This window comes from Leucoraja erinacea, unplaced genomic scaffold, assembly GCF_028641065.1.
Source record: "Leucoraja erinacea ecotype New England unplaced genomic scaffold, Leri_hhj_1 Leri_142S, whole genome shotgun sequence".
Classification (NCBI taxonomy): Eukaryota; Metazoa; Chordata; class Chondrichthyes; order Rajiformes; family Rajidae; genus Leucoraja; species Leucoraja erinaceus.
In genome coordinates this window covers 1,351-18,648 of record NW_026575704.1, presented here as the reverse complement: position 1 = coordinate 18,648, position 17,298 = coordinate 1,351, and the positions used below count along the sequence as shown (strand labels likewise).

General features: G+C 48.5%; 1 protein-coding gene across 1 annotated transcript in view; it reads right to left on the bottom strand.

The window, feature by feature from the left end:
* Nucleotides 1-16,342, bottom strand: part of LOC129715818 (protein O-GlcNAcase-like) — a gene marked incomplete at its 5' end in the record, with an annotated part of 35,393 nt that extends 19,051 nt beyond the window's left edge. Inside the window, 7 exon segments of the mRNA XM_055665686.1 lie at nt 993-1,149; nt 1,152-1,169; nt 5,178-5,692; nt 10,487-10,591; nt 12,859-13,140; nt 14,210-14,308; nt 16,111-16,342. Coding sequence (XP_055521661.1) covers nt 993-1,149; nt 1,152-1,169; nt 5,178-5,692; nt 10,487-10,591; nt 12,859-13,140; nt 14,210-14,308; nt 16,111-16,342 — 1,408 coding nt within the window.
* Nucleotides 16,343-17,298: the final 956 nt, after the last annotated feature.

The following is a 17,298-nucleotide window of genomic DNA, read 5'->3' as shown; positions in this document are numbered from 1 at the left end:
AAGGGCCACATCTCCCTCTTAAATATAGCCAATGAACTGGCCTCAACTACATTCTGTGGCAGAGAATTCCACAGATTCACCACTCTCTTTTTCTCATCTCGGTCATAAAAGACTTCCCCCTTATCTTTAAACTGTGACCCCTTGTCCTGGACTTCCCCAACATCGGGAACAATCTTCCTGCATCTAGCCTGTCCAACCCCTTAAGAATTTTGTAAGTTTCTATAAGATCCCCCCTCAATCTTCTAAATTCTAGCGAGTACAAGCCGAGTCTATCCAGTCTTTCCTCATATGAAAGTCCTGCCATCCCAAGAATGAGTCTGGTGAACCTTCTCTGTACTCCCTCGATGGCAAGAATGTCTTTCCTCAGATTAGGAGACCAAAACTGTACGCAATAGTCCAGGTGTGGTCTCACCAAACCATGTACAACTGCAGTAGGACCTCCCTGCTCCTACACTCAAATCCGTTTGCTATGAATGCTAACATACCATTCGCTTTCTTCACTGCCTGCTGCATCTGCATGCCTACCTTCAATGACTGGTGTACCATGACACCCAGGTCTCGTTGCATCTCCCCTTTTCCTAATCGGCCACCATTCAGATAACAGTCTACTTTCCTGTTCTTGCCACCAAAGTGGATAACTTCTTACCTTAAAACCCATGCCCCTAAGTATTTTTAGTTTAGTTTGGAGATTCAGCATGGAAACAGGCCCTTCGGCCCACCGAGTCCGCGCCGACCAGCGATCTCTGTACACCCGCACTCTCCTACACTCACTATGGGCAATACATAATCGATACCGAAGCCAATTAACCTGCAAACTGGTACCGTCTTTGGGGTGTGTGAGGAAACCGGAGCACCCGCGCAGGTCACCGGGGAGAACGTGCAAACTCCGTACAGACAGCAGCCGCAGTCAGGATGGAACCCGCATCTCCGGCGCTGGGAGGCAGCGACTCTACCGCTGCGCCACCGTGTGGAATGGAAGCTCTCACACTCACCCAGCCACATCACAAAGGCCTTGACCACAAGGAGCGTGTTCCTGATGTCCCAGAGGTAGGGGTAAAGGTCGTAGACAATGGCCCTGTTGGGGCTCCTCATGAAGTGTTGGTAGAGTTGGACGATCTCGTCACACCACAGCTGGAACGAGTGTGTGCCAGAATTCTCCACTCCTCCGCCTGTGGCAGTAAAGGTGACTGAACTTCAGTGCCTTCCATCACAGTGAGGAATGTTTATGTTAAACATTATTTTATGTGCTGTGTGTATTTTTTCCATTCACTCAGTATTGCTGTATGGTAACTCAAATCTCACTGTCTACATCGGTGAGACCAAGCGCAGGCTCGGCGATCGCTTCGCCGAACACCTCCGCTCGGTCCGCATAAACCAACCTGATCCCCCGGTGGCTCAGCACTTCAACTCCCCCTCCCATTCCGAATTCGACATCTCTGTCCTGGGCCTCCTCCATTGCCAGAGTGAGCACCACCGGAAATTGGAGGAACAGCACCTCATATTCCGCTTGGGCAACCTGCACCCTAGCGGCATAAACATTGACTTCTCCAAGTTCCAGTAGCCCTTGCTGTCTCCTCCCCTTCTCAGCCCTCTGTCTCCTCCTCTTCCTTTCTCCTTTCTTCTCCCCGCCCCCTCCACCCTACATCAGTCTGAAGAAGGGTTTCGGCCCGAAACGTTGCCTATTTCAGTGTATCGTCGGAGGTTGAGGGAAGACCTGATAGAAGTTTATAAAATTATAAAGAAAAGGGGAAGTACAATGGGGTCTTGGGGTCCTTGTACATCAGTTGATGAAAGTAAGCATGCAGGTACAGCAGGCAGTGAAGAAAGCGAATGGCATGTTGGCCTTCATAACAAGACGAGTTGAGTAGAGGAGCAAAGAGGACCTTCTGCAGTTGTACAGGGCCCTAGTGAGACCACACCTGGAGTATTGTGTGCAGGTTTGGTCCCCTAATTTGAGGAAGGACATTCTTGCTACTGAGGGAGTGCAGCGTAGGTTTACAAGGTTAATTCCCGGATAGGCAGAATTGTCGTATGCTGAGAGAATGGAGCGGCTGGGATTGTATACTCTGGAGTTTAGAAGGATGGGAGGGGATCTTATTGAAACATATAAGATTATTCAGGGTTTGGACATGCTAGAGGCAGGAAACATGTTCCCAATGTTGGGGGAGTCCAGAACCAGGGGCCACAGTTTAAGAATAAGGGGCAAGGCATTTAGAACGAAGATGAGGAAACACTTTTTCTCACAGAGAATGGGGAGTCTGTGGAATTCTCTGCCTCAGAGGGCGGTGGAGGCCGGTTCTCTGGGTACTTTCAAGAGAGAGTTAGATAGAGCTCTTAAAGATAGCGGAGTCAGGGGATATGGGGAGAAGGCCGGAACGGGGTACTGATTGTGGATGATCAGCCATGATCACATTGAATGGCGGTGCTGGCTCGAAGGGCCAAATGGCCTACTCCTGCATCTATTGTCTATTGTCTATGAGAGGCATAGGTAGGAGAGACAGGCTGGAATTGTCAAATACTGAATAGATTTCAGGGGAGCTGGTTTAGTTCATTGTCACGTGTCTATTGTCTATTGTCCATTGACAGGGAGCATCTCTGCATAGAATGAATGGGTGACTTTTCAGTTTAGTTCATTGTCATGTGTACCGAGGTACAGTGAAAAGCTTTTGTTGCGTGCTATCCAGTCAGCGGAAAGACAATACATGATTACAATCGAGCTGTCAATAGTGTACAGATACATGATAAAGGGAATATCATGAACAACATTTAGTGAGAGGAGATTAAAAAGAGCATAATTTAAGTAAGAAAGGTCGCTGCAGGAATAGAGAAGTAGATCTCTAGTAGATCCCAGAGGGCCATTGACAACGCCCAGAGGATTGTCGGCTGCCCTCTCCTTACCTTGGAGGACCTACACAGTTCCCGCTGCACCAAAAAAACCCAGAATATAATAAAGGACATCTCCCACCCCGGACACTCCCTGTTTGAACTGTTGCCGTCAGGCAGACGGTACAGATCCACAAGGACAAGGACAAATAGACTAAAAAACAGTTTTTACCCCACTGCTATAAAAGCACTAAATGTAGCCTCAAGGAACGCAGGGGCGATACAGACTAAGGGACTGTGGTAACGGTGTAAAATCGACAGAAGGATGGAGGGTTGGGTGTGTATGCGTGCTTTGTCTGTGATTTTTATTTATTTGCTTATCTTTATTATTTTACCGTGGATGTTTCGTTAGCTTTAGAAATGTTTAAATGCTGCACTGACTGGCTGACATTTGAAATTTCGTTGTACATGGCCCATGTTACAATGACAATAAAGAAACTATTCTATTCTATTCTATTCTATATTCTATATTCTATCTTCAATCATGCATGTTAATCGCTCCACACTCTTAAACCTTATTCCTGCAGCAACTTTTCTTACTTTGAAACCCCTGCCCCACGGTACGAGTTCATTCCAAGAGCTCTCCCGAGTTTGCCCTGATTCGAACTGGGAATTACGGTAATGGCCACTCGTCGGTACTCGGGGCTCTCGTGGACATTTTTCATCATGTTGAAAAATCTTCACGAGTCTTCCCGTTCTTACCTGCCAATAGCGAGACCACCTGCCGTTAGCGCTAAGAGACGTCCCCCGAGCCCCGACGTACCCGCTATGTTCATTCTCCGTGCTTACCATGAGTTTGATTTTTTTTAAAACTCGGGAGAGCTCTTGGAATGAACTCGTACTGTGGGACAGGGCTGTTACTATAATACTCCCCTTATGATGTCTCTATACACTGGAAATGGCTCGATTGTAATCATGCACTGTCTTTCCGCTGACTGGATAGAACGCAACAAAAGCTTTTCACTGTACCTCGGTACACGTGACAATAAACTAAACTGAACTCAGACAGCATTTAGAGTATTGTTCAAGAAGGAACTGCAGATGCTGGAAAATCGAAGGTAGACAAAAATGCTGGAGAAACTCACGGGTGAGGCAGCATCTATGGAGTGAAGGAAATAGGCAACGTTTTGGGCCGAAACCTTTCTTCAGACTTTTGAGTATTGTGTTCAGTTCTGGCCACCATGGTATAGGAAATATGTTGTCAAGTTGGAGAGGGTGCAGAGAAGATTTACAAAGATGTTGCCAGGACTCGAGAGTCTGAGCTAATGAGATGAATTAATTAGTTAGGGCGAGATTGAGCGGGATAGGACTGTATTCCTTGGAGCGCAGGAGGAACAGGACAAGACCAGAGGTCATAGGCTCAGAATTAAAGGCCGCTCTTTTAGAAAGGAGGTGAGGAGGAACTTCTTTAGTCAGAAGGTAGTTAACCTGTGGAACTCATGGTTCAAAAATGGAGGAGGACTGGCCAGATTTTGTGACTTCCACCACAATGACAAAATTGTGTTAAATTTGTGTTAAATTTTTATTGTGTTTTTGTGTGTTCTTTGTCATTGTACCGCTGTTGGCAAATTCAATTTCAGACGAATAAAACTGACTGATCATTGCCACAGAGGGCTGTGGAGGCCAAGTCAGTGGATACTTCTAAGGCAGGGGTAGACAAATTCTTGATTAGAACTTGTCAAGGGTAATGGGGAGGGGGGGGGGGGGGGGGGTGGAAGGCTGGAAAATAGGATTGGGAGGCCGAGATCAGTCATGACCTCAGGACCTTATAGAAACTTAGAAAATAGGTGCAGGAGGAGGCCATTCGGCCCTTCGAGCCAGCACCGCCATTCATTGTGATCATGGCTGATCGTCCCCTATCAATAACCCGTGCCTGCCTTCTCCCCATATCCCCTGACTCCACTAGCCCCTAGAGCTCTATCTAACTCTCTCTTAAATCCATCCAGTGACTTGGCCTCCACTGCCCTCTGTGGCAGGGAATTCCTAAATTCACAACTCTCTGGGTGAAAAAGGTTTTTTTCTCACCTCAGTCTTAAATGACCTCCCCTTTATTCTAAGACTGTGGCCCCTGGTTCTGGACTCGCCCAACATTGGGAACATTTTTCCTGCATCTAGCTTGTCCAGTCCTTTTTATAATTTTATATGTTTCTATGAGATCCTCCCCCTCATCCTTCTATGACCTGACGATGCAGGTTTACACCAAAGATAGACATAGATTGCGGGATGTTGTGAACGCTACCGCCATGCCACCCCCAATCTCACCCCCCCCCCCCCCCCTCCATTGACCCGTTTACCTTCGGCCCGTCTATCTTGGTGTTGGAGCCCACATAGTGGGCGTTGGTCTTGAGCCACTGGAACTGGCGGAGCTTGCTGGCCGTCCCGTCTCCGTGCTGGTAGGGCAGGTGGAAGAGGTCCACCATCAGGCACAGGTGGGCCGGGCTGAGGTTCAGGCTACGTCCGGCCGCTCCTCCCACCCTCGCCGTGCGGATCTCCTCCTCAGCCGCCTTCCCGGGCCCGACGTTCCCCACCCCTCCTTTATCCGGAGCGCTCTGGGTCCCGGGACCTCTCGTTCCCTCCGGCTCTTGGCCGCTGACCATCGCGGGGTGAAGGCTTTTACCGTCAACCTCAGGGCCCTCAGCTGCCTCAGGGTTACTTAATGGCCCAGTCCCTCCTGCCTTCGAAGTGCTCCCCCGTGTCCGCGGGTCACCAGGCTTCCCGACCCTCGTCTCGACCTTCCTGTTCAGAGGGACCTCTTCGGACAATCCGATCTCCGGCCTCGGCCCCCGTTCCTCCTTTAGCTGCTGTCTGCCTACGAGAAGACATTGAGGTGAGAGGGGAGAGCGGGTTCAATGGAGATGTGCGGGTCACGTTTCGTTCAGTTTAGAGATACAGCGCGCAAAAAAACAGGCGCATATGGGGAGCAGGCAGGAGCGGGGTACTGATTGGGGATGATCAGCCATGATAACATTGAATGGCGGTGCTGGCTCGAATGGCCAAATAACCATATAACATATAACCATATAACAATTACAGCACGGAAACAGGCCATCTCGGCCCTACAAGTCCGTGCCGAACAACTTTTTTTTCCTTAGTCCCACCTGCCTGCACTCATACCATAACCCTCCATTCCCTTCTCATCCATATGCCTATCCAATTTATTTTTAAATGATACCAATGAACCTGCCTCCACCACTTCCACTGGAAGCTCATTCCACACCGCTACCACTCTCTGAGTAAAGAAGTTCCCCCTCATATTACCCCTAAACTTCTGTCCCTTAAGGATGACCTCCTCCTGCACCTATTAGGCTTCATAGCAAAAGGATTTGAGTATAGGAGCAGGGAGGTCCTACTGCAGTTGTACAGTGTCTTGGTGAGACCACACCTGGAGTATTGCGTACAGTTTTGGTCTCCAAATCTGAGGAAAGACATTATTGCCATAGAGGTAGTGCAGAGACGGTTCACCAGACTGATACCTGGGATGTCAGGACTGTCTTATGAAGAAAGACTGGATAGACTTGTTTTATACTCTCTAGAGTTAGGAGATTGAGAGGGGATCTTATAGAAACTTACAAAATTCTTAAGGGGTTGGACAGGCTAGATGCAGGAAGATTGCTCCCGATGTTGGGGAAGTCCTGGACAAGGGGTCACAGCTTAAGGATAAGGGGGAAATCCTTTAAAACCGAGATGAGAAGAACTTTTTTCACACAGAGAGTGGTGAATCTCTGGAACTCTCTGCCGCAGAGGGTAGTCGAGGCCATTCATTGGCTATATTTAAGAGGGAGTTAGAAGTGGCCCTTGTGGCTAAGGGGATCAGAGGGTATGGAGAGAAGGCAGGTACGGGATACTGAGTTGGATGATCAGCCATGATCCTATTGAATGGCGGTGCAGGCTCGAAGGGCCGAATGGCCTACTCCTGCACCTAATTTCTATGTTTCTATGTTTCTATTGTCTATTGTCTAAACATGTCCTATCCCTGTACCTGTTTCTTAAATGGTGCAATAGTCCTTGCCTCAACTACCTCCTCTGGCGGCTCATTCCATACACCCAGCACCACCAAATTGCACACAGTATTCCAGATGTGGTCTCACCAAGACTAAGATAGACTAGCTATAGTGAGATGTCCCTTCTCTGGTCGGCAAACACTGGTAGTGCTCTAGACATTTCCATCCCGGGAAAGGATTTGACTGTCTACCGTCTCTATACCTCACATCATTTTAACTATTAGGTCTCCCCTCAACTTCCAGCGTTCGAGAGATAAACAATCCATCTGTTCAAACTCTCATAGAGATTCCCCTCGTAGACAATAGACAATAGGTGCAGGAGTAGGCCATTTGGCCCTTCGAGCCAGCACCACCATTCACTGTGATCAGGGCTGATCATCCCCAATCAGTACCCCGTTCCTGCCTTCTCCCCATATCTCCTGACTCCGCTATCTTTAAGAGCCCTATCTAGCTCTTTCTTGAAAGCATCCAGAGAACCTGCCTCCACCGCCCTCTGAAGCAGAGAATTCCACAGACTCACCACTCTCTGTGAGAAAAAGTGTTTCCTCGTCTCCGTTCTAAATGGCTTACTCCTTATTCTTAAACTGTGGCCCCTGGCTCTGGACTCCCCCAACATCAGGAACATGCATCATGCCTCTAGCGTGTCCAAACCATTAACAATCTTATATGTTTCACTAAGATTCCCTTCTAAACTCCAGAGTGTACAAGCCCAGCTGCTCCATTCTCTCAGCATATGACAGTCCCGCCATCCCGGGAATTAACCTTGTAAACCTACGCTGCACTCCCTCAATAGCAAGAATGTTCTTCCTCAAATTAGGGGACCAAAACTGCACACAATACTCCAGGTGTGGTCTCACTAGGGCTGTGTACAACTGCAGAAGGACCTCTTTGCTCCTATATTCGATTCCTCTTGTTATGAAGGCCAACACGCCATTCGCTTTCTTCACTGCCTGCTGTACCTGCATGCTTACTTTCATAACTGATGTACAAGGACCCCCAGATCCAGGCAGCATCGTGGTGCACCTCCTCCGCACCCTCTCCAAAGCATCCACATTCTTCCTGTAATGGGACGACCACAACTGCACGCATTGCTCCAAATGCGGCCCGACTGCAGTCTTGTCATCGTAATTTTGTGTCTCTGATTATTGACATCAAAAGAGCATCAGTTCATGAACCACTCCTTGCCAGGAAACATCTGATTGTTCCCCGACGTCACTGGGTCAATATCCCTGGGGCCCCTTCCCCATTATCATTGAGTCACTAAAGAAGAGTTCCATAAGATCATACGATCATGCGATAGGAGCAGAATTAGGCCATTCGCCCCATCAAGAGTTCTCCGCCATGGCTGATCTATCTCTCCCTCCTAACCCCATTCTCCTGCCTTCTCCCTGTAACCTCTGACACCCAGTCAAGAATCTGTCTCCCTGCCTTAAAAATATCCACTGATTTGGCCTCTACAGCCTTCTGTGGCAAAGAAATCCACAGATTCTCCACCAAAGAAATTCCTCCTCGTCTCCTTCCTATAAAAAAACCCTTTAATTCTGAGGCTGTGACCTCTAGTCATAGACTCTCCCACTAGTGGAAACATCTTCTCCACATTCACTCTATCCAAGCCTTTCACTATTTGGTACGTTTCAATGAGGTCCCCTCCTCACTCTGCCAAAGTGCAGCGAGTACAGGCCCAGTGCTGTCAAACGCTCATCATATAATAATAATAATAATAATAATAATAATAATAATAATAATAATAATAATAATAATAATAATAATAATAATAATAATAATAATAATAATCTTATTTATATAGCACATTTTTAGTCAACTTGCATTGACCCCAAAGTGCTTCACATAATTACATTACATTTACACACAGGCAAAGGTGGGTGAAGTGTCTTGCCCCAAGGACACAACGACAGTATGCACTCCAAGCGGGATTCGAACCGGCTACCTTCCGGTCGCCAGCCAAACACTTAGCCCATTGTGCCATCTGTCGTCCCACTCATTCCTGGGATCATTCCAACCCGAAAAGTCACCTATCCATGTTCTCCAGAGAAGCTGCCTGACCCACTGAGGAGCACCATGTGCTTGATGAGTACGGGTGTCAGGGATTATGGGGAGAAGGCAGGAGATTGAGGTTGAGAGGGGAAGATAGATCAGCCATGATTGAATGGTGGCGTAAAACCTGTTGGGCTGAATGGCCTAATTCTGCTCCTATCACTTGTGAACTTATGAACCTTCACTAGAACGATAGCAGTGGTTTAAGGGGAATTAGTGATTGCCAATAAAAAGTACGAAACACAATTATTTTAGTTTAGTTAGGAGATGTGGCGCATAAACAGGCCATTCGGCCCACCGAGTCTGGGTAGACCAGCGATCTCCGCACACTACACTATCCTACACACTAGGAATCATTTATAATGACACCAAGCCAAACAGCCTACAACCTCGTACATCTTTGGTGTGTGGGAGGAAACCGGAGCACCCGGAGAAAACGGGGAGAATGTACAAACTCCTTACAGACAGCACCCGTAGTCAGGATTGAACCGGATATCGGGCGCTGTGAGGCAGCAACTCTACCGCTGCGCCACCGTGCCGCCCACCATTAAAATTATATAAAAGACATACATACAGAGACGCACACATGCACACACACATGATCGCGCACAACCATGCACACACACAACCATGCACACTCACACGCACAAACATGCACACACACGCACAAACATGCACACACACACACACACACACACATGTACAGATGCGCACACACGCACAAACATGCACACACACACACACACATGCACAAACATGCACACACACACACATGCACAAACATGCACACACACACATGCACACACACACATGCATAAACATGCACACACACACATGCATAAACATGCACATGCACAACCATGCACACAAACACATGTACGCACACACACACGTCGACACACACACATGCACACACACGCGCACACACACACATGTACACATGCACACACACGCACACATGCACAAACATGCACACACACACACATGCACAAACGCGCACACACACATGCACAACCACGCACACACACACACACACACACACGCGCATGCACACAAACACACACACACACGTACACACACACACACACACACACACAAACATGCACACACACGCAACATGCACACACACACACGTACGCATACACACACACACATACACACACACACACACACGCACAAACATGCACACACACACAACACACACACACACACAACACACACACAAACACACACACACACACACACACACACACACACACACACACACACACAAACATGAACACACACGCACAAACATGCACACACACACACATGTACAGATGCGCACACATGCACAAACATGCGCACACACACACACACGCACAAACATGCACACACACACACACACATGCACAACCATGCACACACACACACACACACATGCACAAACATGCACACACACATGCACAACCATGCACACAAACACACACACACATGTACACACGCACGCACGCACACACGTCGACACGCACACATGCGCACACACACACACACGCACACACACTCACTTGGGTTCAAAGGTCTGTTGACTTCCTTTACCCAGTCAGCCAGTGCAACTTTTAGTGCTTCTTTGGGGCAGTATGTTTGGTCAATCTCAGCTCCGTCATCAGTATCTGAAAATAAGTTAATGATGTTAGTTGTTTGTCGGAGTTATCCTGCCTTCAAATTGTCCAAAACCTTCGCTCCACCTGAACGCATGCATTGGCCCCCCGATATTACAACAAACTTGCTTCATGAAATTAAAGCTAGCTGGAAAGTGTGCAGAGAAGATTTACAGGGATGCTGCCTGGCCCGCTGAGTTACTCCTGCATTCTGCATCACTGAATCTTTGTCACTGAATCTAAATCCTTGAATGTGGAAGGCATGTTGCCATGACTAGATGGTCTGAGCTACAGGGAGAGGTCGAATAGGCTGGGATACTTCGAGAGATGATCTTATAGAGGTGTATAAAATCATGAGAGGAATAGATCGGGTGGATACAGTTCCCTGAAAGTGGAATCTCATGTAGATAGGGTGGTAAAGAAAGCTTTTGGTGTGCTGGCCTTTATAAATCAGAGCACTGAGTATAGAAGTTGGGATGTAATGTTAAAATTGTACAAGGCATTGGTGAGGCCAATTCTGGAGTATGGTGTATAATTTTGGTCGCCTAATTATAGGAAGGATGTCAGCAAAATAGAGAGAGTGCAGAGGAGATTTACTAGAATGTTGCCTGGGTTTCAGCAACTAAGTTACAGAGAAAGGTTGAACAAGTTAGGGCTTTATTCTTTGGAGCGCAGAAGGTTAAGGGAGGACTTGATAGAGGTCTTTAAAATGATGAGAGGGATAGACAGAGTTGACGTGGACAAGCTTTTCCCACAGAGAGTAGGGAAGATTCAAACAAGACGACATGACTTGAGAATTAAGGGTCAGAAGTTTAGGGGTAACATGAGGGGCAACTTCTTTACTCAGAGAGTGGTGGCTGTGTGGAATGAGCTTCCAGTGAAGATGGTGGAGGCAGGTTCGTTTTTATCATTTAAAAATAAATTGGATAGTTATATGGACGGGAAAGGAATGGAGGGTTATGGTCTGAGCACAGGTAGATGGGACTAGGGGAGAATACGTGTTCGGCACGGACTAGAAGGGTCGAGATGGCCTGTTTCCGTGCTGTAATTGTTATATGGTTATATATGGTTATATGGATGGTCTTTCACCCAGAGTTGGGGAATCGAGCACCTGAGGTCATAGGTTTAAGGTGACGGGGGGGGGGTGGAGAAAGATTTAATCGGAACATGAGGGGTAACTTTTTCACACAAAGGGCGGTGGCTGTATGGAACGAGCTGCCGGAGGAGGTAGTTATGGCAGGGGCTATAATAACGTTTAAGAAACATTTAGACAGGTACATCGATAGGGCAGGTTTAGAGGGATATTTTAAAAATAAGGGGTAAGCTATTTAGAGCAGAGATGAGGAAACACTTTTTCACACAGAGGGTTGTGAGTCTGTGGAATTCTCTGCCTCAGGGGGCGGTGGAGGCCGGTTCTCTGGATACTTTCAAGAGAGAACTAGATAGGTCTCTTAAAGATAGCGGAGTCAGGGGATATGGGGGAGAAGACAGGAACGGGGTACTGATTGGGGATGATCAGCCATGATCACATTGAATGGCGGTGCTGGCTCGAAGGGCCAAATGGCCTACTCCTGCGTCTATTTTCCTATTGAATAGATCGGGTAGATGGTCTTTCACCCTGGGTAGGGGAATAGATCTATTGTACTGCAGTTGTACAGGGTATTGGTGAGACAACACCTGGAGTATTGCGTACAGTTTTAGTCTCCTAATCTGAGGAAAGACATTCTTGCCATAGAGGGAGTACAGAGAAGGTTCACCAGACCGATTCCTGGGATGTCATGACTTTCATATGAAGAAAGACTGGATAGACTTGGTTTATACTCTCTAGAATTTAGGAGATTGAGAGGGGATCTTATAGAAACTTACAAAATTCTTAAGGGGTTGGACAGGCTAGATGCAGGAAGATTGTTCCCGATGTTGGGGAAGTCCAGAACAAGGGGTCACAGCTTAAGGATAAAGGGGAAATCCTTTAGGACCGAGATGAGAAAAACAATTTTCACACAGAGAGTGGTGAATCTGTGGAACTCTCTGCCACAGAGGGTAGTTGAGGCCAGTTCATTGGCTATATTTAAGAGGGAGTTAGATGTGGCCCTTGTGGCTAAGGGGATCAGGGGGTATGGAGAGAAGGCAGGTACGGGATACTGAGTTGGATGATCAGCCATGATCATATTGAATGGCGAATGGTGCAGGCTCGAAGGGCCAAATGGCCTACTCCTGCACCTATTTTCTATGTTTCTATGTCTATTGGGTATCTTCCCAGCAGCTAAGGCCCAACGTACCCAATGCCCGGCTGGCTGCTGCCCGCACTCCGCACTTGTGCCACGTGCCCAGGGTGTGGATGGGCACGTAGTTGGCCTCCAGCTCGCAGTTGGGGTTGAGCAAGACGCCCTGCAGCTTGGACACCAGGCTGGTGGGGCGCCCCCTGTAGGGCCCCAGGAAGACGCGTCTCTGGGCATAGTCGTTGGCGTGAAGGTTGTCCCATATCAGCGGTCGCCGCTTCACCACCTCCTGCACGTCCGCCACCGACTCCACCGAGATCTCCTTGGAGATAACCGTGCTGCCTGCAACACGCACAAACAAAAACAAAAGCTCATCATTCCCTACAGCAGCAGATTTGCTGCCCTAACAGTCCCGGGCTCGATCCTGACTACGCCTGCAGTCTGTACGGACTTGGTACGTTCTTCCCGTGACCTGCGTGGGTAGGATATTCAAGACAAGAGTCAAGAGAGTTTTGTTGCCATGTGCCAAATGATGAGAGGGATAGACAGAGTTGATGTGGACAAGCTTTTCCCTTTGAGAATAGGGAAGATTCAAACAAGAGGACATGACTTCAGAATTAAGGGACAGAAGTTTAGAGGTAATATGAGGGGGAACTTCTTTACTCAGAGAGTGGTAGCGGTGTGGAATGAGCTCCCAGTGGAAGTGGTGGAGGCAGGTTCGTTGGTATCATTTAAAAATAAATTGGATAGGCATATGGATGAGAAGGGAATGGAGGGTTATGGTACGAGTGCAGGCAGGTGGGACTAAGGGGAAAAAAATTTGTTCGGCATGGACTTGTAGGGCCGAGATGGCCTGTTTCCGTGCTGTAATTGTTATATGGTTATATGGTTATATGGTGTCCCAGATAGGACTTGCTTGCAGAATATGTAAACATAACACAGAACAGGAGATAAAAGTTCAGTGTGTCTGTATATCTTTGAAACATATAAGATTGTTAATGGTTTGGACACACTAGAGGCAGGAAACATGTTCCCGATGTTGGGGGAGTCCAGAACCAGGGGCCACAGTTTAAGAATAAGAAGTAAGCCATTTAGAACGGAGACGAGGAAACACTTTTTCTCACAAAGAGTGGTGAGTCTGTGGAATTCTCTGCCTCAGAGGGCGGTGGAGGCGGGTTCTCTGGATGCTTTCAAGAGAGAGCTAGATAGGGCTCTTAAAAATAGCGGAGTCAGGGGATATGGGGAGAAGGCAGGAATGGGGTACTGATTGGGGACGATCAGCCATGATCACATTGAATGGCGGTGCTGGCTCGATGGGCCGAATGACCTCCTCCTGCACCTGTTGTCTATTGCTCTCCAGTTGTTGGTCGGATGGTTCAGTTGGCTAAATCAACCGCATGTCGGCTCTCACCTGTCCAGATGACCCCGATCCCAGGGTGAAGGTCGGCCCCAATGACCTTCAGATAGTTGGAGGCTTTGAGACTCGGGTAGCACAGGGAGACGCAGTACTCTGAAACACACCCAAACACACAGAGAAGAAGCTGAGAGCTTTGTTGAGGAGGGCTTATTTTTCTATTTGTTGCTTCTAGAGCTGGGACCAAGGGAACAATATCAGATGTTTCATAAGTTCATAAGTTCTTGGAGCATTCAGCCCATCAAGTCTACTCCACCATTCAATCATGGCCGATCTATCTCTCCCTCCAAACCCATTCTCCTGCCTTCTCCCCCCGACGCCCTGAAGAAATTTTATAAAGTTACTAGACCAAGTGCAGACCCGTTGGGTCTGTTCCCCCAACCTGCGGTTGTGGGGGGGAGGTGGCATGCAGCGTCACACACACTAACTATCCCCCACCCCCCCCTACACTCACGCTAATTACCCCCCTTGATATTATATTAATATTATTAATTTGCTCCTTTTACCCCATAACCACCCTATCTACTGACGCATAGCCCCCAACTTGCAGTCACATCTAGAGAGGGGGGGGGGGGGGGGGGTAGAGAGTCATGGCAGAGAGAGAAGGGCAGAGACACAGAGAGAGAGACAGAGAGAGACAGAGAGAGGGGCAAGAGGGATAGGGGGTGGAGAGGAGGGTAAGAGAGAAGGGTGGGTGAGGTGGGGAAAGGTGGGGGAGGTGGGGGAGAGAGGAGAGAGAGAGGGTGAGAGTGAGGGGGAGGGAGAGGGGGTGCTGAGAGGGGGGGTGAGGGGAAGAGGTGGGGGGAGGGTGGAGGGAAGAGGGTATGTATGGGGTGTGGAGGGGAGGGGGGTTTAGGGGAGGGGACGGTGGGGGAGGGATGGGAGGGAAAAGAGGGGAGAGAGAGAGAGGGGGAGAGGGGGGGGGGGAAGAGGGAGAGGGGGAGAGAGGAGAGGGGGGAGAGGAGAGGGGGGGAGAGGGGAGGAGGGGGAGAGAAGAGGGTAGGGAGAGGGGGGAGGGAGGAGATCGTGGGAGAGAGGAGAGGGGGAGGGAGAGGGTGGGAGAGGGAGAGGGGGGAGAGAGGAGGGGGGGAGAGGAGAGAGGGGGGAGGGGGAGGGGAGAGGGTGGGGGTAGAGGAGAGGGGGGAGAGAGGAGGGGGGATGATGCTATCTCTCTCCTCCCTCCCTAACCCCGTTCTCCTGCCTCCTCCCCATAACACCCGTATTAATCAAGAATCTATCTATCTCCGCCTGAAAAATATCCACTCACTTGGCCTCGACAGCCTTCTGTGGCAATGAATTCCACACTCTCACTACCTTCAAGGAACTATGTACCTTCACATTCACCATATTTTGCCACCATTTACATAGAAATAGTCCAAATTACAATCCACACTCATAAGTTCTAAGAGCAGAATTAGACCATTCGGCCCATCAAATCTACTCCATTAAATCATGGCTATTTTATCGCACCCTCCTAACCCCATTCTCCTGCCTTCTCCCCCTAACCCCTGACTCCCGCACCAATCAAGAATCTATCTAGCTCTGCCTTAAGAATATCCATTGACTTGGCCTCCACAGCCTTCTGTGGCAATGAATTCCACCCTCTAACTAATTAAATTTCTCCTCATCTCCTTCCTAAAGGAACGTCCTTTAATTCTGAGGTTGTGACCTCTCGTCATAGACTCTCCCACTAGTGGAAACATCCTCTCCACGTCCACTCTATCCAAGCCTTTCATTATTTGGTACGTTTCAAGGAACGTCCTTTAAATCTGAGGCTATGACCTCTGGTCCTAGAGGAATCATCCCGTCCACACCCACTCTATCCAGGCCGATTCTATCCTATCTATCGGCTGCCATCACAGTCTGTATCGGCTGGTAGGAGCCATGTTCTAACGTACCTGTCGGGCAGAACAAGAAGACGGGAGGCTCCCCCAAGTACCGGTAGATCTCGTTGGCCACCGACACCTGCGCGTGAGCGAATGAGCTGAAGACTTCTTTGTCAGCGGGGCACATGGTGTGGTCGATGTCATCGAACAAGATGGCGAAGGCCCGGCACCCAAACTCCTTGACCTGTTGGAGGGCAAAGGTCACCAGAGAGGTCAGTGGGAGACAGGCGACCAGAGACACAATGGTTCAAGGGTTCTTTACCAGGGAATGGAGCAGCAGGACTTGTACACTCTGGAGTTTAGAAGGATGAGAGGGTATCTCATTGAAACATATAAGATTGTTAAGGGCTTGGACACACTAGAGGCAGGAAACATGTTCCCAATGTTGGGGGAGTCCAGAACCAGGGGCCACACAGTTTAAGAATAAGGAGTAAGCCATTTAGAAAGGAGACGACGAAACACTTCTTCTCACAGAGAGTGGCGAGTCTGTGGAATTCTCTGCCTCGGAGGGCGGTGGAGGCAGGTTCTCTGGATGCTTTCAAGAGAGAGCTAGATAGGGCTCTTAAAAATAGCGGAGTCAGGGGATATGGGCGGAAGGCAGGAACGGGGTACTGATTGGGGGTGATCAGCCATGATCACAATGGATGGCGGTGCTGGCTCGAAGGGCCAAATGGCGTACTCCTGCACCTATTGTCTAATGTCTATTGTAGCTGCCAGGGTAAACGGAATGAAAAAAGGTTGGGAACCCCTGCACTATGCTCTCTGACTGATGACGGCCAATGTGCCAAAAGCCTTCTGACCTCCCGACCTACCTGCAGTGCCCACCCTCAAGCAACTATATACCTGACTACACCTTCAAGGAATTATGTACCTGACTCCACCTTCAAGGAACTATGTACATTCACATTCACCATATTTTGGCACCATTTACATAGAAATAGTCCAAATTCCGATCCACACTCATAAGCTCTAAGAGCAGAATTAGACCATTCGGCCCATCAAATCTATTCCACCATTAAATCGTGGCTATTTTATTGCTCCTAACTTCATAACCACTGACACCTGCACTAATCAAGAATCTATCCATCTCCACCTTAAAAGTATCCATTGACTTGGACTCCATAGCCTTCTGTGGCAAAGTATTCCACAGATTCACCACTCTCCGACTAAAGAAATTCCTCCTCATAATTTCCTTCCTAA